Source organism: Dreissena polymorpha, chromosome 3, assembly GCF_020536995.1.
Source record: "Dreissena polymorpha isolate Duluth1 chromosome 3, UMN_Dpol_1.0, whole genome shotgun sequence".
In the NCBI taxonomy this organism is placed as follows: Eukaryota; Metazoa; Mollusca; class Bivalvia; order Myida; family Dreissenidae; genus Dreissena; species Dreissena polymorpha.
Window position 1 is genome coordinate 41579841 of NC_068357.1, and position 27088 is coordinate 41606928.

General features: G+C 34.9%; 1 protein-coding gene and 1 long non-coding RNA gene across 5 annotated transcripts in view; both read right to left on the reverse strand.

The window, feature by feature from the left end:
- LOC127873826 (vam6/Vps39-like protein) overlaps positions 1-4205 on the reverse strand; it is a 41744-nt gene extending 37539 nt beyond the window's left edge. For 2 of the 4 annotated variants that reach the window (XM_052417826.1, XM_052417824.1), the window contains exon 1: positions 3979-4203. In XM_052417826.1, the coding sequence (XP_052273786.1) occupies positions 3979-4054 (76 nt within the window). In that variant the 5' untranslated portion in view covers positions 4055-4203. Of the gene's footprint in view, positions 1-3978 lie in introns of all 4 variants that reach the window. The other 2 variants (XM_052417827.1, XM_052417828.1) reach the window with 2 other exon arrangements.
- An 18597-nt stretch (positions 4206-22802) lies between these two features.
- Positions 22803-26903, reverse strand: LOC127873594 (uncharacterized). Its single transcript, XR_008046276.1, has 3 exons — positions 26855-26903; positions 26063-26301; positions 22803-26006 (listed from the first exon to the last, which is right to left on the reverse strand). It is a non-coding gene; the product is annotated as an uncharacterized LOC127873594 (long non-coding RNA).
- Positions 26904-27088: the final 185 nt, after the last annotated feature.

Consider the following 27088-nt stretch of genomic DNA (forward strand, 5'->3'; position numbering starts at 1 on the left):
TTTACCTTTGTAAAGAGAAAATTTCCACCCAATTAAATCGCTAACTGCATCCAACGATTGCGTACAACATACATAAGATGCTGCATGCTCAAAAATATTGGCTTCTAGCCTACGTTGTAGATAATTTTGCATGGTTCCAAATGAATTAGAGCCAATGCTTAGGAGATAGCGCTATTGATAGGAGGTGGCGCCAATGCAGGATGTATCAATCAACAGTCGTATCGAAATGACCTTACCACATGACGTACATTTTATAGATAATGATATTTGTTATGTTTTATTTATTTTTCAACGTACATACGAAAGCCCAAATCTTTACAGAAAATAAACACATTCTATAATAAATTATATGTAGTTTTTTAAATATATAAGTGATCAACTTATAAACTCATAAAGAAGTCGCCAACATAAAAAAGTTGATACTGGGGGACAAATTGTTTTTGCCCTGTCTGTTTGTTGGTTTGTTTGTTGGTATGTTTGCGTAAAACTTGAACATTTGCCATAACTTTTGCAATATTGAAGATAGCATCTTGATATTTGGCATGCATGTGCATCTCATGGAGCTGCACATTTTTAGTAGTGAAAGGTGACATAGTGTTTCACGAACACATCTTGTTCTAATTAAAAACGCACGCGACTCAAATGTGCTGAAGTAGTCAACTTACAAAAAATAATGTAGGTCCTGTAAACATAATAGAAACCACAACATAAAGTATTTCACTTTAAAGTAGCTATACATGTGCATTGCGCCACCTCCTAATCTGAGCGCCACTTCCTAAGCATTGGCTCCATCTCTTTTTGAAAAATGAAAATTTATCTATTAGATCGGCTAGAAGCCGATGTTTTTGTACACGCATTAACTTGTATAGGTTTAAAGCAATCGTTTTATGTAATTAGCGATTAATTGACTGGGTTTGCTCGTATACAGGCACAAGTAATTGATTTGCTTTTACGAAGTGTTTTATGCCACAGCTTCTACTAATGGGGTTATTTACCCTCGGGACTTCGGTTAAAAACCATTGCCCGAGCACACTGCTTAACATAGAACTCTGCATAAAAAAGCCGAAAACGGCCATAAAATGGACAGCCCGATTTTACTGGGCTGTACCATTGGTATAAATATAAAACTTTGCAGTGTTGGTGCGGTGCCGTAATAAAAATCTATTGGTTTAAAAATATCTAACATTTTTATGAAGCGTTAAAAAGACGCAGTGCTTTACAATGGATGGGCCTAACGCTGTTAAAAAGCGGCGTTTTTATTGGTTGATGTACTTTTAAAAAGCTGGCGCTGATTGGCCGAAATTTCTTATTAAGGATTGCAAGTAGGTCAATCCGTTTAAAAATAGATTTTCCCACGGCTGACGTTGTACTTTAAGAAAAAGTAAACAATAATAGTTTATATGCAAAATTATAAATGAAAGAACAGGATGAATTTAATCCAAAAGAACTTGGAGTTGTTTTATAGTATTAGATTACTATGTTTTTGTTATGTTACTGTACTTATTATTAATTATTATCATTAATATGATGTTAATATTGTATGTTATTGTTTGTATTGTTTTTTAAGGAGGAGAGAGAGAAAGAATAGCCCAATTTTTATAAGTAAAGATGGTGAAAACACACATACTATTGTATGTGGCATCATCATTACCAGACCCACTGTTCAGTATATACTGCAATGGGTTTGTTGGAGTCTTTAGACTTTGTGATCTGTGTTTTAAATGTTTGAATCCAAATGGGACTATTTTAATATAATACTTATAGAAAAAGGGATACACAGATGTGTAATATGTTTGTGTAACAAAATAATAATATTTGAGGGTTTTCCAGATCACAAAGTGGTTGAACATTGCCACAATATGTTTACATACATAGTCAAGTACCATTTTTATGTGTATATTTAAAGTTTAAACTAAATGCCACACAACAAGATCTAATCATAGGAGAGATATGTTTATATCTATGAACATTAATTAATAGGGATGCCAGAGCCTGATTTAACAGCTCTCAAATGTAGAGTGAAGTTGCATGTGTAAATGCAATTATATGAGAAGGAAAGGAAAAAAGACAATATATGATAACAAATAGGGAGTGTAACTCTCAATTATATATTAATATTGCAATTGAGTATTGAGTTGTTAAAAAAGTAATGAGTACAAGTTTATGTATGTGGCTCAATGTTGAACACTTGCAGACAGGGAATATAGCCGTAATGCTCCAACATAAGACCCTTTCTGTATGGAACTTAAGGAGGATTGGGCTATGGAGAAGAGAGGTCCCCCCAGAGTGGCATTAAAACAATATTTAAAAGTGGGTTTAGTAATAAACCCTTATATGTTAAGGGCAATAACTTACGTGTCTCCAAACGGTCACCTTCATAGGGCCACATAAAAATTAAGGGTAAGACAATGTGCTTTACAGTTAAAAATGAGACAAAAACAGCTAAATTTGTACAAGAGGTACATTATTTACAATATGTACAGAACTATATGCATTTATATATTTAAAATACATGTTGCCACCCTGGAGGGTTGAAAGAAGGAGAGATTTTTGGAAGTGTAGGCCGATGTGGGTGGGGGAAAAGAAGAGCCAGCAGAGGTGGTGTCACTCAGTTGTACTAAGGAAGGTAATGGTGTAGATGGAGTCTACAATGGTTGTTTCCCCTGGACCAGAGGGAGTGCACGGTAAATGAAAAATAGTTTGTATACTATTGAAGGAAAATTGATAATGGTAAGATGTAAAATGGTAAAAGACCAAATATTACCTAGATGCATTATTAAGCCTGCATTAAGATAAACCCAAAAAGCTCTAATCTAACCAATATTATTAATATACTGATGATAACATTGGAGGAAATAATACTAAAGTACCTTGTATGGTATGCAAAATGACAATTAAACAGAAAAACCGAGGCAATTTGCTATATAAAATAGCAATTTAATATAAAAATTAGGATATTTGCTATAAAAGTAGCAATTTTAACATGAGTTAATGCAATACAAAGTAAAATGGTTGCTATGGTGTAGGAATAGCAATATTGAGATAAAAATTAAGGCAATTTGCTATATAAAATAGCAGTTTTCACAAAAATAAGGAAATTGCTACACAAAATAGCAGTTATAATAATACTTGATGTACTCCAAGGTACAAAATTAGCAGTTTCAACAAGGTCGACAATACTTTGTCCTAGATAGGGCTAAATAGGTGTTTATCATGGTATAAGGCCCTGCACCGTGCACTCCAGTCCGACATGGTTCTTCGCGTTTGAAGGGGAAAGGGTGGGGTGTCAAAGAGGAAGGGAGGGGGTGCAATGCAGCCAACAATCCCAGGTTACTGGACAGCCTCGTCCTTTCTTGTAGTAAGAAATGCCATAAAATATGATTATATTAAAAACTGAAAAATGTAAATGGTGGACTAACATCATGCTCTCATAAAAAATGTATTAAAATAAAGACGACCAGGTCAATGCCATTGGCCTGATTTAGAAAGGGCGGGGTAGAACAATAAACCCATTAAAAGCTAAAATAGCCACAGCTTATAAAGGTCCTCGCAATTTATAATCGCTGAATCGCACTACATTGGCCGATTTTAAAAGTGATGCGAAATATGTTAAAAAAACCCATATAGAACTTAATCACCACATGTAAATTATCCGTTAAATTTACAAACATCCGGGCCTTAGCGCCAACTCAGAAGTAGCATCGGCTAATTTATTAATGCATCTCAAAAAAGAGGTGGCGCGCGTGATTAACGGTCGTGATAAACAAGGCCGCCAGAGCTGAATCGGGAGTCGGGGCAGTTTCCCGATATGTCTATAGTGAAACCGTTTGCAGGCTCTTAAAGTCACATTAATTTTGATCCAAACAAAAGTTGCCTTTAAATTCTAAGTCAAGTACCATATAGACGAAATAAAAAGTAGTTATGACACAATACATAGGAAAACGAAATACGAGTACTAAAGATAAGTTCGTGACCTACCATGACAAGCGATGCATGATATAGAAATTCTCTTCGTCTTGAAGTTAAGAACTTTCTCTACATCATAGACATCCATTTTTTCAAAGCAAATACGCCACAACTACATATACTAGTGTGTATTTTAAATAAGCATGTCAGTTACCATTTGTCAACAAGTTTATATTAGATCTTAATAAACATATCCGTATGTTATGTTATCGCGAGTCAATTTCCTGTTTCTAAAGCGAGATCCGGTATGTTGTTTGTGAACAATGCTGTCTGTCGGTTCATTATCGTTTGTATATGGTCATATACGGATATACTGATATATATATATATATATATATATATATATATATATATATATATATATATATATATATATATATAAAATAAAAGTAAAAACACGTGTCTTGAAACACGTGTTTGAAGAAGCACGTAATGACTGCAATTCTGTTTGGATATTGAAGTCATTCAATACGGCCCTTTCTCTAACTGATTTCTGATCGATATTTTCATTCGGTATTTCTTTTTTCTGTAAATGTTTTGGTATTACCATTGGAGTTGATCTTAACCATTTAGAATATTTTTCAAAATGGCCTTTATTTTTTATCATGGACCAGTACGTACTTTTTCGTATTTCCATTTTGTTGTGCCATATATTTGATATTTCCATTTTTATTTTTAGTGCTTCTCTTTCAAATATGTTATTGTTTTCCTCGTTATTTTCGTGATTCACGGATATTTCGGGCTTCGGTATATTTTGAGAAATTTCATGTACAGCTGATTTTATGTCAGCGACAATGTCATCTTTCCTAATGGCAGTATTATTATTTTTTGCAATTGCCGCGCTCAAATCGTTAATTGCGGTCAATATCAGCGACAGTTTATCGTCTATTGATTTTAAGAAACAACTATTATCCTCCTCCATGACTTCCTCATTCGAGTTTGATTTCGAGCAATCCGGTATTATGCCCTGATGAGCTATGCGAAACGCGTTGGCTAAATCAATATATATTTAAAATCCCAGACACGTGTTTTTACTTTTATTATATAATATTCACAATCTGGATTATTACATTTTACCATATAACTATATATATATATATATATATATATATATATATATATATATATATATATATAGATATATAGGGAGAAACATATGTGAACAACCAGATACACAGACAAACATATTCCGATTGGAGACTTCGGCGTTTGCGCCTAGCTACGATGCAGAATAAAGCAGACATACTATGAAATCCCCATCCGAAAAAAAGATGGCTCACAGCTATATACCCCACCATAACACCGCAACACATCTCGAACGTTGTAACAGTTTACATACACAGAAGAAACAGTTACATGAACAATTATTTACAAACATGAAACCATAGTTGTATTTGGGCACGATCCGATCAGGATTTATAAATAGTTAAATACCCTAACACTATGTTAGAGACACCGCGGAAATACGTTGGATCTAGAAGATACAGCGAAAGTATGAGTATTTTTGTGTTACAAGGGAGATAATTATATTTCACAACAGCGTTATTTCCATTTTCCGGGATCTTTTACTGAATACTCGTTCACAGTCGCTTATTTATATATAAGGAGAAACATATGTGTGAACAACCAGATACACAGACAAACATACAGACATACATATTCCCATTGTAGACTTCATGAATGCAACATCTTGTTTCTTGTTTCTGTTAACCTTTATGTTAACTTTTAACAATATATGCATGAATATAAGTCAGGTCGTATTCGCTATCTTTCGTCTTGATCTATTGTGCATAGTTTCCTTCGGTATAGCTCGCTCGGCCATATTTTCATTTTCTAAACATCATCGAAGGAACTTTCTCCTTCGAGGCGACATGAACAGTGTATTATATCTTTTAAGACTGTACTTTTTTGAAGCGCTCGATGAGCGCTCGGTAATGGGGACCTATTCGTAAAAATTATTGTCCATATGATAAATCCGCAATTTAGAAAGTTCTTGTGATACTATTATTATTATTAAGCCTGTAACAAAGAAACAAAGTAGAAAAAACGCACAATTAGAAATCAACATTCAATAGCCACCATACACGGCATAATTTGTGTGCCAGGGTTTTAAGGCTACATTCAAACACGAAGAAAACAAACACTGCAATATTTAATTTATTCTCTTATGTGTACTGCGTATTGTTTCAGTAATAAACTTAGATATTTAATAGTGACTGCATAATTATAATCCGATTCAAGCTCATTTATAAAATTAACTGATAACTATATACTGTAATGTTTTTGTACAAGGTACTTTGATCTTTTTTTAACCATCGTTCATATATTTAGTCATTTCTATAATAATGATGGTGTTTCTTACACTGATGAGCATCATATTTGGACATTATAAAATACAAAACATGACAGTTGAGACGAGACGAACGATTTGGACATTATTAAATGCAAAAAATGACAGTTGAGATGAGACAAACGTCTGAGACATTATTAAATACAAAACATAACAGATGTAAGGAGGCGTGTATGGTACACCTCAATAATATGGTCATGCCGGATTAGTTTTTATCGACTTACTCTGAAATAACATGGTATGTCGTCATAGTTTTGTAGATTTTTCCCTCTTAATTGTACTCGCCATAACGACATTAAGTTAAAGTCTCGACGTGTTAAAGTCTCGACGTAAATGTTTCCGGCTTTTCCCGAACACATATTTTGTCGACATGATCTAAGTCGACATATCAACATAATTTTTGGCGTCATGTTCTTGTGAAAATGACTTGCCATCATAGTTTTAGTCGACACGATGCGTTATTTTTTACGCAATGACGCCTTTTTAAGATATTTAAGATGAGACTAACGACTTGGACATTATTGAATGCAAAACATAATAGATGAGCTGAGACAAACGACTTGGACATAATTACATACATAAAATGATAGTTAAGATGAGACACACGACTTGGGCATTATTAAATACCAAACTTGATGGTTGAGATGAGACCAACGACTTGGACATTAATTAATACATAACTTGATAGTAAAGGTGAGATCAAGCGACTAGTACATTATTAAATACAAAACTTGATAGTTAGGGTGAGACCAACGACTAGGACATTATTAAATACAAAACATGATTGTTGAGATGAAACCAACGACTAGGACATTATTAAATACAAAACATGATAGTTAACGTGAGACCAACGACTAGAACATTATAAAATACAAAACATAATAGTTGAGGTGAGACCAACGACTAGGGCATTATTAAATACAAAACATGATAGTTGATAAATCGAACGACTTGGACATTTTTTATATATGACATGATAGTTGAGGTGAGACTAACGACTAGGACATTATTTAATACAAAAAATGATAGATGAGATGAGGCAATCGACTTGGACATAATTACATACATAAGATGATAGTTAAGATGAGACAAACGACTTGGACATTATTAAATTATTATTAATTTATACATTATTAAATACAAAACATTAGAGTTGAGAAAAGACCAACGAGTTGGATATCATTATATACAAAACATGATTTTTTATATGAGGCAAACGATCTGGACATTTTTAATACAAAACATGATAGTAAAGATGAGACAAACTATGAGACAAACGATCTGGACATTATTAATACAAAACATGATGGGTGATATGAGACAAACGACGTGGACATTATTAAATACAAAACATGATAGCTGAGATGAGACCAACGACTTGGACATTATTAAATACAAAACATGATAGTTGAGATGAGACCAATGGCTTGGGCATTTATTAAATACAAAACATGATGATGAATATGAGACAAACGACTTTGACATTTTTAATACGAAACATAACAGTTGAGACGAGATCAACGAAAATAGACAATAATCTAAAATCAAGATACCATGATGGTTTTTTGTTGTTTTATAACAGTGTGGCCATACCACGTGGTCCGTGACGTCATTTTGGCTAGCACGCTAAGTAGAAAATTGTAAACATTGCCTCTGCTAAGAAACTTCAAATCCACGTAAGTATCTTATCATTTAGGGTAAAGTGAACGTGAGTCGGACACGATCTGAAGTCGGACGTTTTTGGACCCGTTTTTCTGTCGATTTTAGACAGTTCAGCATTAAACCAATCAAATAAGTCGTTTGTCTGTTGTGGCGTTCTTCCCAGTATTCCTAAAGTTCATTTCTAAAAATACCTTCACGGGCGCGAATTTCAAAATTGACAACGCAAAAGAAGTAAGTTTTGTTTGCGTTTGAAACAGTCTAGCAGAGTTGAAATCTGTTCGAGCAATCGACATCATTGTTTAAGCTGTAGATTTATGATCATTTTGTAAACTTAATTAAAGTTTAATTGTAGTTTCTTTGAATTGATCAACAATTTCCCCACCGACAACATGAACCATTTTAGATATTGAGCCGGACCGCAAAACAATGCATTTTGATATTGAGTCAGACACTGTCAGACTCATTGTCAGTTTTGAATAAACAATGTTTAAACTATATTTACATATGAAAGCTTACAGATAGGTCTAAAATACAGAAATAAGCATATTTTATTACGTGTTTACGTGGAACTAAATGCAAATGTTGACAAGTCCAATAGCTCTTATATGTTCCATTCATCAAACAGTTTACTCGGTCTGGGCTAGATTGTTCTAATTAATTTGTGCAAAGTGTTTTCTTTACTACTTTTGTTTAAAAGTTCATTTCCAGCACAAAATGAGCACGTAAACCAAATTCTTTCAGGTTGCGTTTTCCGAAATTCATTGATGTCTAACGATGTTTATTCATACAAAAATATCATGTGAGAAATTGGGCTACGTTGGTAATAATTGGATTTTACCACTATTTTACACTGTTTGCACTTTGTTGTTAATAGTTTGTGGTGTCGTATTTCACTTTTTAATTAATAGGATGAATACTGTATTGAATTTTCCAAAAGGGTCGTGTTACCTTCGGGCCAAAAATGTCCCCATAAAAGTTTTCAAAGCTGCGCGGGCCGATGCAGAATTGCAGCATCGGCTTCCGTTGCTGCGAAACAGGCTCCTATTGAGGCCGCCACTTCATAAGCGGCCAGGGGTCTTCGGTTTAGTAAAGGTAACATTTTAAGGTACGTGGGGATTTTTGCCGATCAGAAAGGCGCATCGTTTAAGCGTGGCAGGCCTTCGGATATGTGGTGGATATTGATAAAGCTGAAAGCTCGGAACCCTGAGTTCTCCTTGCGAAGCCCTCAGGTTACTGCAGCAAACAGGCACATGGCCATGAAATGTAATGCACCAAAAGAAAAAGAAGTCGCGTACACACATGTTTGAGTGGTTTTGTAACTGGATTACTCATCAATACGAATTAGAAATTATGCTTTACATTGTATTTATCTTTAGCTTGAAAACACGATTCTTCAATCTTCAACTTGTTTTCGATACCCGATGGGCTTCATAGACGTTCATGTCCACACACGCTTACACACGTAGTGCATTTAGCAAGGCATCTTAACTATATAGTTGCCCTATATTAACCTGATACTCTTGAAAAAAAAGTGTGAAAATAAATTTAGCAAAACTTCGCTGTTCTAGTATGGCAACCACTAATCGAACTTGTATGCACCGGGAGCAAAGTCGAACCCGGGTCGCCGAGCTAAGAAGCGCGTGTAGGAACCACTGGTCGATAACGTAAGTATATAAGTAATTTTACATCATTTAATTAGATTAATTCATTTCAATATAAACCAAATATTGAAAAAGCATTAATAGAACAAATATTTTTTGCATTATTGACTTAAAATAGTATTAAACCATATAATATATGGTCATTTACTCTGGCATCTCTCACTGTCCGACTCAATATCAAAACTGTCCGACTCACAATCGAACTGGAGTAGCTGTATTCAACAACACATATAGGCGAAATCAAAACTGTTTTGCCAGCAAAAACGGTTGAAATGCGTAGCGGGAATAATAGGCTGGGTACCAGTATGAAGAAACCGTCCTGACAGTAAATATAGCTCAAATCATTCGAAACGGAAAACACTGTCCGACTCACGATCACTTTACCCTACTCTATTTTGACGAAATAACGCGCAAGCTATGGGTAAAGTTGAGCACTATTCCCGAGTATATAAATATTGGACACCAGATGAGTAGTTTAGTCTATCATTCGAGGCAAATTCCTAGTTTTTACGTTACAATGCACGCAAGCACGACAAGCACATTTTAAATCTTCCAAAATCTATATTTTATATTCCTTTATGCAGTGCCTTAATATATGCGGACGTGAATAATTCCATATAAAATGTGTTTTGTCCGAAAAATATCTTAAAAACACTATCTAATGACATGTCTAATGAACACCAACAATTTGGCTAACACGACAAACAACGAAATTTAAAGCAAGCACGACAAGTCGATATTCGGCTAAAACGACCAGTTGTTATAAACTATGTTTCTGAAGCGATGTTATTGTCGAGTTAATAAACAAAAGTATTATTAGAATTTCAAAACATTTTCTTGATCCGGCACATAAAACACAACAAATACAATAGCTTCGATGCTGTCTTGCGCAAGTGCTATAAAATGTGAAACTTTCACAAAAATCTCGGAATCTGATAGAGAGACAATATGTCTGACAAGTTCCAACTTAATCTGGCGACTGTCTGACACACCCTTCTGGAGTCTGGTTTCAATTTAATCTTTTGATTTCGATGAACAGTCCACAATAATTCCACTATCATTAAGACGAACTGATTGATATAAAATGGCACATTTGACGCAACATATCAACACATGTTTCTTTGATCGTTGTATACTTTAGTGAAAGATGATGACGTATATTTGCACTTGTATTTTTGGACTTGTATTTTTGGTAGGATTATATTAGTAACAATTGGTAAGTAGCATATTTATGTACGTTTTGATAAAAACAATACTCATTGCACACACATATAGATTCATAACAAGTGATAGATCGATCGGAGTTGCAGTTAAGGCTTTCGATTGATCCTACTGTTGGTTATGTCCATGTTCTTTCCAACTGTTAAGGCCATTGTAAGGATTAAACAGTACTGTTGTAAACGTTGAATTTAATTGCTTTAACATGAAGATTTAGTAATGCCCGTTGTATTGTTATTATATATGGTTAAGTGGATGAAATATTTGAAACGGTAACACACATGACACATTTTATGTATATGATTGTAATACTCTAATGGTGACAGCACGGTGAATACAGTATAACAAAAATTCATATGTATTTAATTAAACATATTTTATGTTTTCAGATACACAGCATGACGGCAGAAGCGCGATATATATGTGCTATATGCGCCAGAGGATATAAGCACAGACGCAATTTGTTATATCATGAAAAATCACACGTTGGGATGTTACCCTTTAACTGTTGCGGAGCTGCATTTCCATCTAGACGACAATAACAGAGACACATGTCATTGTCATATAGCGCTCTCGAGCGATATAGTGTGTGATATGTGAGCACAGTACAAGTACTCGGGTGCATATGCGAGAACATCTGAAAACAAATAGTGAAGACAAAACACATGTCTGCAGAGTGTGCAAAGCCCCCTACAAAAATATCAGCTCACTTTGTAGGGTCTTACGGGCATAAACACAAATGACTTGTATAACGTGGTTTCCCCTGTCTGTGATTTATTTGTGATTTACCCCTGATTTAATAGTTGTGATAATAGCTTTATCATCAATTCTCAGTCATAATTAACATTTGAATCCTATCTGTTTATACCACGATATTTACTTGTTCCGTTTCTTTATTTTTATTGCATTTTATTTTTTGTGAGCGCTACAAATATATTATAGCAATAGTGATTTAGTTTGTGATTTACGTGTGATTTAATGATGCCATTTAATATTGTTTCATTAAAAAATCATACAACATACACTGCGTAGTGTTCATTTCTGAAATAAAATGAATAAACACAAAACAAATCGGTTCAAAATGTATGCAAAATCCATGTAATTGGTTCTCACAAAGAGGGAGCAAATCTTTGTTGTTCTTTTACTGCATGGAGCAAATCAAACGAAAAAAGTCAAATGAGCAATTGTGTTATATTAAACATTACTTTTGTTCCAAATTTCTCAATTATCTCTGTTACAAGATATATAAAATGAAGTATAATCTTATGTCATTGGAAGTTAAAATATTTGATAGTTTTTGAACATTTTAAGAGTTATACAAACAACGTTTGACTCAATGATGGTCAAAGCTTTAAGTAATTATTTGCAAGCAATTGTGACGGATTTACAAAAGCGACAAGAAACACATAACATTAACATTTATTTGACTGAAGTATATAGTCAGCACTTCCATTACATTTAATACTAGACAAATTAAAACACACATTGTGCACATGAATAAATATATACTTAAATGTCTGTTTTATCTCAAGTCAAGCTACTCGATTGCAATCCCTCTAAAACAAGGAATTCTACAGAAAGGGGGTATCTGGTTAAATTTCTTTCATGTCGAGTCCAAGTCTATAAGTAGGTAGCAACTTGCTCTCGCTTCTTCTCGCACTATCCCACCGTATTCCTAATGTTCACCTAGCTCTCGCTTCTTCTCGCACTATCCCACCGTACTCCCAATGTTCACCTAGCTCTCGCTTCTTCTCGCACTATCCCACCGTACTCCTAATGTTCACCTAGCTCTCGCTTCTTCTCGCACTATCCCACCGTACTCCTAATGTTCACCTAGCTCTCGCTTCTTCTCGCACTATCCCACCGTACTCCTAATGTTCACCTAGCTCTCGCTTCTTATCACACTATCCCACCGTACTCCTAATGTTCACCTAGCTCTCGCTTCTTCTCGCACTATCCCACCGTACTCCTAATGTTCACCTAGCAACAGCAATTCGACTGGGACTGTGTGATGAGTTAACATTATGTGTGTTTTTGTATTCAATTTTCACTTTATTGAATATTTCATTTTTGGTTTTGATCCAAGATTACATCCACGTTGGACATTCGTGTTGCTGACGTCTCGTCTGGGTACGCCTGCTTCGCTTTCCGAGTTTGAGTGTTGGTTTTTGGTCTCATGATTCCTACAAAGGAAAAATAAATATTGGAAGAAAACAAAACAATAAAGTACTAATTATACATGTTGTTCAAATATGAATGTGTTAACAATATTCATTTTTTCTTTTGTTTATTTAATGTTTTATCTTTATTATACATTATTAATATTTTTTTTATTTTTTTATTTTCGATAATAATCTGTAAACACGTGTAAAAAGTATGATGATGTTTTTTACAATGATGAACATCATGCATGGACATTTTATAATATAAAACATGAAAGTTGAGATGAGACCAACGACAACTGAAAATAATTTTAAATCTTGATACAATGATATGATTTGATTTTTAACGGGTTTTGTGTATCGACTGGGAGAATTAAATCTAGAGATGACGTGTTTATATAAATTATGCATTCAACCAAAACGTTTTGATTATGAAAATTACCGATTTGATAATCGGAGCATTTTGGTTTAATTCATAATTATAATTAATTATATAAACACCTTATCGCTAGATTTATATAATCATAGTCGATACACAAACGCCGTTATGTTACAATAGTATACATTATATTTTTCTGGTTGACATTTTCTTACAAACATCGTATATATGGGTGTTTTCCATATACGGCACATGGAGTAAATTGCTGGTTAACATTTAGTACATACAGTTGCTAGTTAGCACTTGTGTGATACAGTGTATATAAAAATCTCAACTAAGTGCTTTGTAAATACAAACAGTATTCAGTCGAACGTCCTTTAAATGAAAAAACAAACACATTTTACATGTGTTATTAGACAGTATGGACTGGGTATGACGGGAATGCTCAAAGTAATCAACTGCGGCAAAATTAATTTAACAAGGGCTGTTTGTAAAACATGTATGCCCCCATATGGACTGTCAGTTGAATACTTTTTTTGTCACTGTGACATTGACCTTTGACCTAGTGACCTGAAAATGAAAAGGGGTCATTTACGAGTTATGATCAATGTACCTATGAAGTTTCATGATCCTAGGCCTAAGCGTTCTTGAGTTATTATCCGGAAACCATTTAACTGTGTCAAGTCACCGTGACCTTGACCTTTGACCTATTGAACTGAAAATCAATAAGGGTTATCTGCGAGTCATGATCAATGCATCTATGAAGTTTCATGATCCTTGGCATAAGCGTTCTTGAGTTATCATCCGGAAACCATTTTACTGCTTTTGGTCACCGTGACCTTGACCTTTGACCTAGTAACCTGAAAATCGATAGGGGTCATCTGCGAGTCATGATCAATATACCTATGAAGTTTCATGATCCTAGGCGTAAGCGTTCTTGAGTTATCATCCGGAAACCATTTTACAATTTCGGGTCATCGTTACCTTGACCTTTGACCTAGTGACCTGAAAATCAATAGGAGTCATCAGCGAGTCATGATCAATGTACCTATGAAGTTTCATGATCCTTGGCATAAGCGCTCTTGAGTTATCATCCGGAAACCATCTGGTTGACGGACGGACCGACATGAGCAAAACAATATACCCCCTCTTCTTCGAAAGGGGGGGGGGGGGGCATAATGAGAAAACTGACCCCCCCCCCTCCCAGCAGCCATGTTATTCAACTGACCGGAACCATTTTTGAACTCAACTCTCGTATCAAGAAAACAAATGTTCTGAGCAAATTTCATGAAAATTGGGTCAAACATGTGACTTCTACTGTGTTCGCATGTTTTCACTGTATACATATAGAGAAAAATGCCCCGCCCAATGGCGGCCATGTTTTTTCACCGATCCCGACCATTTTCAAACTCGTCGGAGATATCAATAAAACCAATGTTTTAACCAACTTTTATGATGATTGGGCTAAAAATGTGACTTCTAGAGTGTTACAAGGTTTCTCTATAGCCAAAGAGGAAAACTGCAACTATATACATATAGAGAAAAATGCCCCGCCCACTGGCGGCCATGTTTTTTCACCGATCTCGACCATTTTAGAACTCGTCCGAGACATCAATTGAACCAATGTTTTGACCAACTTTCATGATGATTGGGCAAAAATTGTGACTTCTAGAGTGTTTACAAGGTTTCTCTATAGCCAAATAAGGAAAACTGCCCCGCCCACTGGCGGCCATGTTTTTCAACGGATCAGAACCACTTTTAAACTCAACCAAGATATCAATAAGACAAACATTTTGACAAAGTTACATGAAGATTTGGCATGAAATTTGACTTCTACAGTGTTAACAAGGTTTTTCTTTTTTGACCTAGTTACCTAGTTTTTGACCAGGCACAACCCAGTTTCGAACTCGGCCGAGATTTCAATGGGACAAAGCTTCTGACCAAGTTTCATGAAGATGGGACAAGAAATGTGGCCTCTAGAGTATTCACGAGCAAATGTTTACGGACGGACGGACGTACGACGGACATACGACGGACAAAGACCGGTCACAAAAGCTCACCTGAGCAATCAGGTGAGCTAAAAAGGTCAAACAAATGCACTAGGGCCTTAATCACGTGAATTCCTGACCTAGCGCACATGTAACTATAGCTATAGTATACCTCTGCAGATCAGTGGTTAGCGCACTTAGCGCCGTCTAATGTGGAGACCCTGTTCGAATATGGGCGCAGCACATGCGTATGTCTGCCATGTTTCAGCAGAAAGCTTTATCAGGCATAAAAATAAAATAAAAATTCATGCGCAAGTCATATGGAGTACACATTTTAAAAATATTACACAGTTGAAAACATTAAAACTATTTTGTTATAATTGATGCAGAAATTATCACAAAAACAAAACTATATGTGTACTAAATACACGAATTGAGATCTCTCTCTACTTGCTCTCGAACGATTTACCTGAGTTACAGGAACTTTCTCGCATATAAAAGTGCAACGGTCGCGTTCATAAATGGCGACGGTCGCGTTCGTAAAGTGCGACGGTCGTGTTCAAAGGGCAAAATATCGTGCGTCGCCGCGACTGTCGCGCAAAATATGGTGCATCGCCGCGACTGTCGCGCAAAATATCGTGCGTCGCCGCGACTGGCGCTCAAAATATCGTGTATCGCTTCCAGTGTCGTGTGTCGCCCTTGAAGAAAGAACGGCGAGATTATAGACTATCCGGATTCCGTTATGAATAGAAAATTTATGCATGCTTTTTTATTTCCAGGTATCGGGAAAACCTCCTCCATCGCTAGGTAGTTCAGAAAGGCGAAAATGGTATCGCGAAAAGAAAAAGGCTATTAATAGGTCAAGAGTTCAGAAACATAGAAACAAATCAAATGAAAGAAAACGTAAACGCGATAGGTTTCTCGCAAGGGAACGTATGAAACGCTACAGACAGAGAAAGAGAGAAATAAATGCCGACACAGACAATTCTAGTAAATCTCTAACACATACAACTCCATTTCAAAACCGGATGCAGACATGTAGGGCTTTAAAAACGCTTAAAGATACAATAACCCCCTTCTCACCACAGAGGCGTGCAGCAATCTTGCAATCACTAATTGATTTATTAAGTCCGGTTTATAAAACGACAAGAAGATGTCTGGAATTCAAACAAGTTGTACAGCCAAGCGAACACAAAACGAGAAATAAAGTGGCATTCGCTCTTTTAGCAGATGTATCGTCGTCAATTTCATCGGCAATTGAGAAAACACCGCCCACCGAAAAAAGGGTCAGCGCTAAACAGGCGGCGAGTTTCATTGTAGGAAATACAATTGAAAATGAAAAGTTAAAATCTGCCCTCTCTAAATACACTAAATTGGATAGGAGGACAATAAATAAATGCCTAAAAAGAAACAAACAAATTGTACATGAACATGACATGAATACAAAAGGGAGGCGGACAACTACAACGGGCGAGGCATGGTATTGTAATGCGCATGCGCCAACAAGAGACTTTAAATAGATTCTGGGAAACCAACAAGTTATAAACAATACAACTTCGTGTTTACATTTCCGTACGTTATACTCATTGAGTATGGGTCCGAAAACTATTTATGTTCATTTAACATAACTCGTACCATATGGCAGCATTATTTACTAGTATTGATCATTTAATTTTTTGTGCAAAGGAACTTTATTTGTATACACGGCGAACTAACCAAGATTATACTGTAAATACTGATTTATACTGCATTATATTTAATTATCCTATATAATATGATTTCTAACCGGTCCATACGAAAGCTGTTTTATGACTGATTTTGCATGCATGTAATTTAGTTTATCTTTTATGAATTACGCGATTTTTCGTTTATAATATGCAATATCTTCGGTCGCCATTTGTTGATTAGTCCACTAAAAGTTCAATGGACAGTATAAAAGGCCGCTATTAAGAGGTTGGTCGAGTTTTATCAACTACAAGATGAAGGGAATTTTATCTTAATATTTTTAGTGAAAGGAATGAAAAAAATGCATCTGATTTTTTTTTTAAACATGTTACAAAAACAATGCAAATATTTATAGCAAAACATCTTATATTCATTTAAGCCTTAATTTAAAAAAAATACTACTGTGAAAAATGAAAATGTCGAAAGGAAGAAAATATGACGGTACTAAATACAAAATACTGGGAATAATAAAAATGTCGTTTATAGGATGACATATATTAGGGCATGAAAACCATTTAAGTTTGTAAACTATTCCATGGACCTCAATCAACGAAGCAAACATTAAACCAAGGGTGTATACATACGCCCTTTTAATATAATGTTGGTAAAAAGTATAAATCGTGGTTTCCAACCCACATGTACTCTAACTTGGTAACAGCATGATTATAGCTCAGCACCTTAGCTTAATGCACTATAAATCCAATATTTATAATTTCAAGTATTTGATTGAAGGATCATAAAATTTACATGAGCATGTTCTATATGTTGACAAAAGAATACCATGCCTTGGCTGTTGTCATTAACGTATAACAAAAGTCGGAGAATGTTCTATATGTTGGCAATTGAAAACCACGTATTGGCTGTTGTCTTAGACGTATAACAACAGACGAAGCATGTGCTATATGTTGACAATGGAATAACATGCCTTGATGTACGTATAACAGCATGCAGAGCATGTTCTGTATTTTGACAATAAATTACCATGCATTGGCTGTTGTCACGAGCATATAAAAACAAGCGGAGCATGTTCTATATGTTGACAATAGAATACCACGCATTGGCTGATGTCATGAACGAATAACAATAGGCGGAGCATGTTCTATATGTTGACAATAGAATACCATGCCTTGGCTTTAGTCATGGACGCATAACAACAGATGGAGCATGTTGTGTAAGTTGACAATAAAATGTCATGCCTTGAATGCTTTCATGAACATATAACACCAGGTGAAATATGTTCTATATGATGACAACAAAATACCATGCCTTGGCTGTTGTCATAAACGCATAACAACAGGCGGAGCATGTTCTTTATGTTGACAATAGAATACAATGCATTGGCTGTTGTCATGAACGTATAACAACAAACAGAGCATGTTGTGCAAGTTGACAATAAAATATAAAGCCTTGAATGCTGTCATGAACATATAACACCAGGTGAAATATGTTCTATATGTTGACAACAAAAAACCATGCCTTGGCTGTTGTCTTGAACGTATAACAACAAACGGAGCATGTTGTGTAAGTTGACAATAGAATACCATGCCTTTGGCTGTTGCCTTGAACGTTTACCAACACACGGAGCATGTTCTGTAAGTTGACAATAAAGTAATATGCCCTGACTGCTGTCATGAACATATAACACCAGGTGAAATATGTTCTATATGTTGACAACAAAATACCATGCCTTGGCTGTTGTCATGAACGTATAACAACACGCGCAGCATGTTCTATATGTTGACAATAGAATACCATGCCTTGGCTGTTGTCATGAACGTATAACAATATGCGGAGCATGTTCTATATGTTGACAATAGAATACCATGCCATGCCTGTTGTCATGGACGTAAAACAATAACCGGAGCATGTTCTATATGTTTTCAATAGCATACCATGCCTTGGCTGTTGTCACGAGCGTATAACAACAAGCGGAGCATGTTCTATATGTTGACAATAGAATACCATGCCTTTGCTGTTGTCATGAACGTATAACAATATGCGGAGCATGTTCTATATGTTGACAATAGAATACCATGCCATGCCTGTTGTCATGGACGTAAAACAATAACCGGAGCATGTTCTATATGTTGTCAATAGAATAACATGCCTTGATTGTTGTCATGTACGTATAACAGACGGAGCATGTTGTTCTGTAAGTTAACAATAAAGTATCATACCCTGACTGCTGTCATGAACATATAACACCAGGTGAAATATGTTCTATATGTTGACAACAAAATACCATGCCTTGGCTGTTGTCATGAACGCATAACAACGGGCGGAGCATGTTCTATATGTTTTCAATAGCTTACCATGCCTTGGCTGTTGTCACGAGCGTATAACAACAAGCGGAGCATGTTCTTTATGTTGACAATAGAATACCATGCCTTGGCTGTTGTCATGAACGTAAAACAATAACCGGAGCATGTTCTATATGTTGTCAATAGAATAACATGCATTGATTGTTGTCATGTACGTATAACAGACGCAGCATGTTTTGTAAGTTGACAAAACGTATCATGCCCTGACTGCTGTCATAAACATACATCACCAGGTTAAATATGTTCTATATGTTGACAGCAAAATACCATATTTTGGCTCTTGTCATGAACGCATAACAACTGGCGGAGCATGTTCTATATGTTGGCAATAGAATACAATGCCTTGGCTGTTGTCACGAGCGTATAAAAAAAGTGGAGCATGTTCTATATGTTGACAATAGAATACCATGCCTTGGCTGTTGTCATGAACGTATTACAATAGGCGGGACGTGTTTTATATGTTGGCAATAGAAAACCAGGCTTTGGCTGTTTTCATGAACGTAAAACAACAGACGAAGCATGGCCTGTGAGTTGACAATAAAATATCATGCATTGACTGCTATCATGAACATATTACACCAGCTGTAGCATGTTCTTTATGGTCCGGTAAAACAATAACCGGAGCATGTTCTATATGTTGTCAATAGAATAACATGCCTTGATTGTTGTCATGTACGTATAACAGCAGGTGGAGCATGTTCTGTATGTTGACCATAAAATATCATACCTTTACTGTTGTCATTAACGTATAACAATAGGCGGAAAACGTACTATATGTTTACAATAGAATACCACGTCTTGGCTGTTGTAATGAACATACATTATAAAAAAAGGTGCTCGGTTCATATGTTGAAAATAGAATACCATGCCTTGGCTGTTGTCATTGACATATAACATCAGGTAGAGCATGTTCTGTATGTTGACAATAGAATACCATTTCTTGGCTGTTGGCGTCTTGGCTGTTGGCATGAACATATAACACCAGGTGGAGCATGTTCTGTAAGTTGACAATAGAATACCATGCCTTGGCTGTTGTCATGAACGGATAACAATAGGCGGAGCATGTTCTATATGTTGAAAATAAAATATCATGCCTTGACTGCTATCATGAACATAGAACACCAGGTGGAGCATGTTCTATATGTTGACAACAGAATATCATACCTTTACTGTTGTCATGAACGTAAAACAACAGGCGGGGCCAGTCCTATAGGTTGCCAATAGAAAACTACGCCTTGGCTGTTGTCATGAACATATAACAAGACCAGATGGAGCATGTTCTAGATCCCTTGGCTGTTGTCATGAACAGATAAGAACAGGCGGAGCATGTTCCATATACTGACAATAGAAAACCACGTCTTGGCTGTTGTCATGAACATATAACAACAAACGGTGCATGGTTTATATGTTGACAATGACAATATACTATCATGCCTTGGCTGTTGTCTTGGACGTATAACAACAGGCGAGGCATGTGTTATATGTTAACAATAAAATAACATGCCTTGATTGTTGTCATGTACGTATAATAGCAGGCGGAGCATGTTCTGTATGTTGACAATAATATATCATGCCTTGGCTGTTGTCATGAACGTATAACAATAGGCGGAGCATGTTCTATATGTTGGCAATATAATACCTTGCCTTGGCTGTTGTCACGAGCGTATAACAACAAGCCGAGCAAGTTCTATATGTCGACAATAGAATACCATGCCTTGGCTGTTGTCATGAACGTATAGCAATAGGCGGAGCATGTTCTATATGTTGACAATAGAATACCATGCCTTGGCTGTTGTCTTGAACGTGTAACAACAGACGGAGCATGTTGTGTAAGTTGACAATAAAATATTATGCCTTGACTGCTGTCATGAACATATGGCACCAGGTGAAGTATGTTTTATATGTTGACAACAAAATGCCATACCTTGGCTGTTGTCATGAACGCATAACAACAGGCGGAGCATGCTCTATATGTTGGCAATATAATATCATGTCTTGGCTGTTGTAACGAGCGTACAACAACAAGCGGAGCATGTTCTATATGTTAACAATATACTACAATGCCTTGGCTGTTGTCATAAACGTATAACAATAGGCGGAGCATGTTCTATATGTTGACAATAGAATACCATGCCTTGTCATGAACGAATAACAACAGAAGGAGCCTGTTCTGTATGTTGACATTAAAATATCATGCCTTGACTGCTGTCATGAACAGATAACACCAGGTGAAATATGTTCTATATGTTGACAACCAAAAACCATGCTTTGGATGTTGTCATGAACGCATAACAACAGGCGGGGCATGTTCTATATGTTGACAATGGAATACCAAGCATTGACTGCTTTCATGAACATATAACACCAGGTGTAGCATGTTCTATATGTTGACAACAGAATACCATGCCTTAGCTGTTGTCATGAACGTATAAGAACAGGCAGAGCATGTTCTATATGTTGGAAATAGCATACCATGCCTTGGCTGTTGTCACGAGCGTATAACAACAAGCGGAGCATGTTCTATATGTTGACAATAGAATACCATGCCTTGGCTGTTGTCATGAACGCATAACAATAGGCGGAGCATTTTCTATATGTTGACACTAGAATACCATGCCTTGGCTGTTGTCATGAGCAGATAAGAACAGGCGGAACCTTCTATATGTTGACACTAGAATACCATGCCTTGACTGCAGTCATGAACATATAACACTAGGTGAAATATGTTCTATATGTTGAAAATAGAATATAATGCCTTGACTGCTGTCATGAACATATAACAACAGGTGAAGTATGGGCATAATATCAGTATATTAAGCATGGTTATTACATACTGGACAGGTGTTTTCCCAGTGTACACCAGTTTCCCACCCGCACCATCTACGCCACAAACAGATGGAGACTAAATCAAAATCTCATCTTTGTAAAAATTTAAATATCTTTAATTAAACCTTAATTACATAGTAATTGACACTGTATTACAACATTTGTCCAAAAATTCGCAGTCTAGTTAGTTTATTATTAACGAGTGCATGGACACAATCTTGGTAGTCACATTATGCGACTTCGGGCCGGGAAAGTGAACAAACGCATGTGAATGAAAGTCAATACAAAACAGGTTAAGTTTTGAAATAACATTTGTGCTCTTTTAATGTATTATTGATTGTTATTCACGTAAAATAATATGGTAGTTTCAGCTAGAATATCAGCAGATGTTGTAGCAATAAATACGATCATGGTGATATTGTAATATTATGGTTGTTTTTGGTGTTCTTGGTGTTCATGCTGTTAAAGCGTTTTTTTATTTACTTGTTTGCATTTGCTTTAAAATATGTACGGGAAGGATGCACATAAAACAAATTCCATATGCTTGACTAATGTATACACCTTTTAATTGAACTTAATTTAACTTAGATAATAATTAATATTCATCATAATACATTTCACTTTCACAACATCACATTTATATATTTATCAAAACAGCACATATATATTACACAACATCAAACATCTATTTAAACGTAAAACTGACTAGATTTGTACGGCTTTTCAATAATAATCTATTTGAGTTATATGCACTTATTTGTTAAGTACCAAACATTATTTTTGAAATTATAAACGAAATCCATTCAAATAGAAAACAAGAACTGTGTTTGTGAAACAAAAATGCCCCCTACTGTGCCGCTTTGAAGCCATATATTTGACATTTGACCTTGAAGGATGAACTAGACATTTCACCACTCAAAATGCCAAATTTCATGTTGCTATCTTCAATATTGTAAAAGTTTTGACCAAGGTTCACGTTTTGGGACAGACACACAGACACATGCATACAATGACAGACAGACAGGCCAAACACAATATACCCCCGATCATTCGATCAGGGGGCATTTAAAATCTCTTTGTTGCGAACATGTGTTTAAATGTCAACCGAATAATAAAGGTCTGACAAGTTCAGCAGAAGATTGCATCACATGTCACTAGATGTTGTGGCATGCTTAGTCTTTCTTATCCGTATTTTATGTCGGTCTTGTTATTTTAACATAAATGTAACACTTGATTTAATTTTAAATCTTAGATTTTTGAAAACTATTATACAACACATAGTTGTAATGTAAACAGATGTTTCTCAGAACCAACAGTACTCAAAAGAATTATAAGTTAATAAAAACAACATAAATATTGATAATCGCAATTTGAGTAAATATCGTACATGCATTAAGATATAACAATAAACATAAAACAAGTTTTGTCTAAAGTCAAAATTCGTTAACAATACTTTCGTTTTGATAGTATAATGTACAGTTTTTCTCATTCAAGTAAAATATCAACTGCAAAGACAAATTTGTTAATTTGATAAATAAAAAACAGAAAAAAAATCTACGATACTGTTAATACAAACTCCAAATGGTCTTTTTTGTTCTCTGTAAAGTGATGCATTATGTTTTTGTAATAAATTATAACCCGAGATTTAATTGAAAAGTAACCAGACCTTGTCAGATACAATATCTTGCAAGATGCATGAAGAACTGATATTTTGCAAATTAATTAATATTTCTTAAGGCTTTTTTTTAATAAAACAAGTCACATTAAATCATAACATTTACAGCTAAAATGTAGTACGTGTTTTTATGCTTTTCATAAAAACACCATATTTTTATGCTACTGTTAGCGCCTTATAGACTTCCTATGTAAAACAAAAAAGTATTAAGGCAAAAACTATAAAATTATTTACAACACAGAAATGAATATAAACCATTCAAAATATAGTTTATTAACACCTTGTTCCAAACTTTTTATCCGAAACAAAATATAGACGGTCATTAGGCTTACATTATAACACTGCCATACACATGTACTACTGTAAACGCCTTACTAAATACTTCCTTTTTGGAACAAAAGAAAGTATCAAGGCAAACACTGCGCAATTATATACAACACCAAAAGTAATAGAAACCATTCAGCATATAGATTATACGGGCCTTGTTCAAAACTATCCGAAATAAAACAATAGACAGTCATTAGGCTTAAACTTCTACAATAAAATATCTATATACTCTCTCTCCTGTTAACGCCTTATTGAAGACTTCCTTTTTTGGAATAAAATAAAAATTAAGGCCAACACTATATCATTATATATAACACAGAAAGTAAAATAAAGCATTTAAAAAATTGATTTAGCTCATTGTTCCGAACTATCTGTTGGAAACAAAACAATATACAGTCATTATACTCAAAGTATACAACATAATAATAAAATAAAAATATCAAAACATAACTTTTTTCATCGATTGATTCAGTCATTATGCAACAATTTGACAAGTATAAGCAATTATACTTTAACAATAGAAATATATTTTTATGTTCCTTATTTGTAAAACCAGCCTTGAGTCTCTGTTTGAATACACCATTATTTCAAGAGCAATCAAATATGTTTTTTTTGTAATCTAAATATTTTTTTTTCAAAGCAATTTATTGACTCAAAACTAAGTATTTGATTATTTTGATCACTGAAACATCATCAAATATATAGAATACATCAAATATATGTTAAACACAGACCGGTAAAACACCTATATAAAAGCAAAGTTGACAAGACATTTATGGCTTGCATTAATGATCTGTGCTTATAATATATGCACTTATTTGCAAAACTAAAACTAAAATAAAATCTGCTGGTATTTCTTAAGCTTCTCTCGTCATTTATCACAATGGTGGGTGGACCCAATTATTATAATATATGCCTCCAAATTAGAGTGGAATAACACATGCAACCACAGAAGAGCATACTCCTACCATGCTCAGTCTTTTATATCTGGTTTTAAGCCAGTCTTGTTATTTTATAAATGCGACTCAATTTAAAATATTAGAAATACCATCATATTTAAATGTTACATTCTAATCAAGTTAAGTTTAACACAGACAGAATAACTAGACATAGTAAGTCCTATATAACTCCCCCATCCACCAACTTGGAAGGAGGCTATGCTACATTTGTAAATTAAATGTGAAATCTACCCATATGAATGTGTTTGCGATAGTCTGTCAGACCATGAGTAATGTCAGATAAAAAATTAAGTTCAGTAAAAACATTCAATAATTATATCGCTCTTTATACTGGCTTCAAAAAGCATAGTAATACATACGAAATTGTTTTTATTCAGTGGCCAGTTAAACAGAGTTTGGGCAAGAAACATATATTTACAAACTTAACCCAACAGGGAGACCCTTTGAGGCATACATGAATGCATAACGTATAACAATACCGAATACGCAATTGGGATTGAGTAATCGGTTCAAGCGGAAACACAGAATATTGTATTTGAAAACGAGTGTTTGATATTTATTTTTGAAAATTACGTTATTTCCAATATGGTCAGAAATGATACATCTGCAAACAACACTTCATATATTTGCGTTTCATCTAACATGAAAATGCCGACATGGACTATTTTAATTGTTCATACTTAGCATCGACCAATAAAATATAACGAAGGTGGGAGTTGTTAACCTTATTTTATCCCGTATGACATTCAAAACTTCTGAAAGACAACAATTTGCTCGTCCACATTGACTCATGCAACTATTCATAGTAAGTAACAATATGACATTTTTTCAATATTAAATAACTGGACTTGATGTTTTGACTAGAAGTGTCTCATGTAGACAAAGAAAGGAAAGTAATACATCCAATGTCGTCTATCTTAGGCTAACACATCCCGCACATTTTAAAGTCCTTAACGTAGGCATTATTCCACATTATATTCGCATCGTTTGCAAATGAAAGTGTCCGATCCTGCACTGTGTAGAGCTTCCCATACGCAGTGCAGCTTCTTGTGGAAGTAGCACTCGCACATCCCACAACGCATCTAAAATATATCATAATAATTATATGTACGGTACAATGGACAACAATAAATCAATTAATGGTATTCAAAAAACCTTATTCGTTCTTTTTTCTAAATTAAGACATCATAAACTTATTGAACGATTTTATTTCAAACATATCAATAAATTAGGCACAATATCAATAAAGTAGGCACATTATGTACAGTTTTACTCTGCCAGTGTTTTCGTCATAAAATATGACATTGATCGGCATATAAAGTCATTGATACTCATTTGAGTATTTCGGACATGTGAATTTGTTTAAGCTGTAACTTGACCTAGATATTGGCCTGAATGTATTTCAATGCGTATAACGGTATACGTTTCTACAATTTTCTATTGTTATACCGGATTACCAAGTTTCCTCTTTAAATACATACAGCGATATATTCGTAACTCAAAAATCTATTATAGATCAATAGAATCTGTTAATTTTCCACACGGTGATATAGCAAATCAAATAGCAAAATGATGACATTTTTTTCTACTTTACAATCTTAGAATGAAATGATTTTAAAATTTTAAAATTCTAACCAACTTTTCCTCCCCTTCTGGTTTCCAACCACATGCAGGACAGCACTCTTTAACATTCACTGAATATAATACATGATAAATGAAGGTCATGTGAAATATTATAATACAAACAATTTAACATATTATCCCGAAAATTCGTTAATGACATACATTAATGATAGACAAATAAGGCGCTTGAAAAAAAATGAAAAAAGAAACTGTAAAGGGTCCGTTAATACATGATGGCTTGTACTT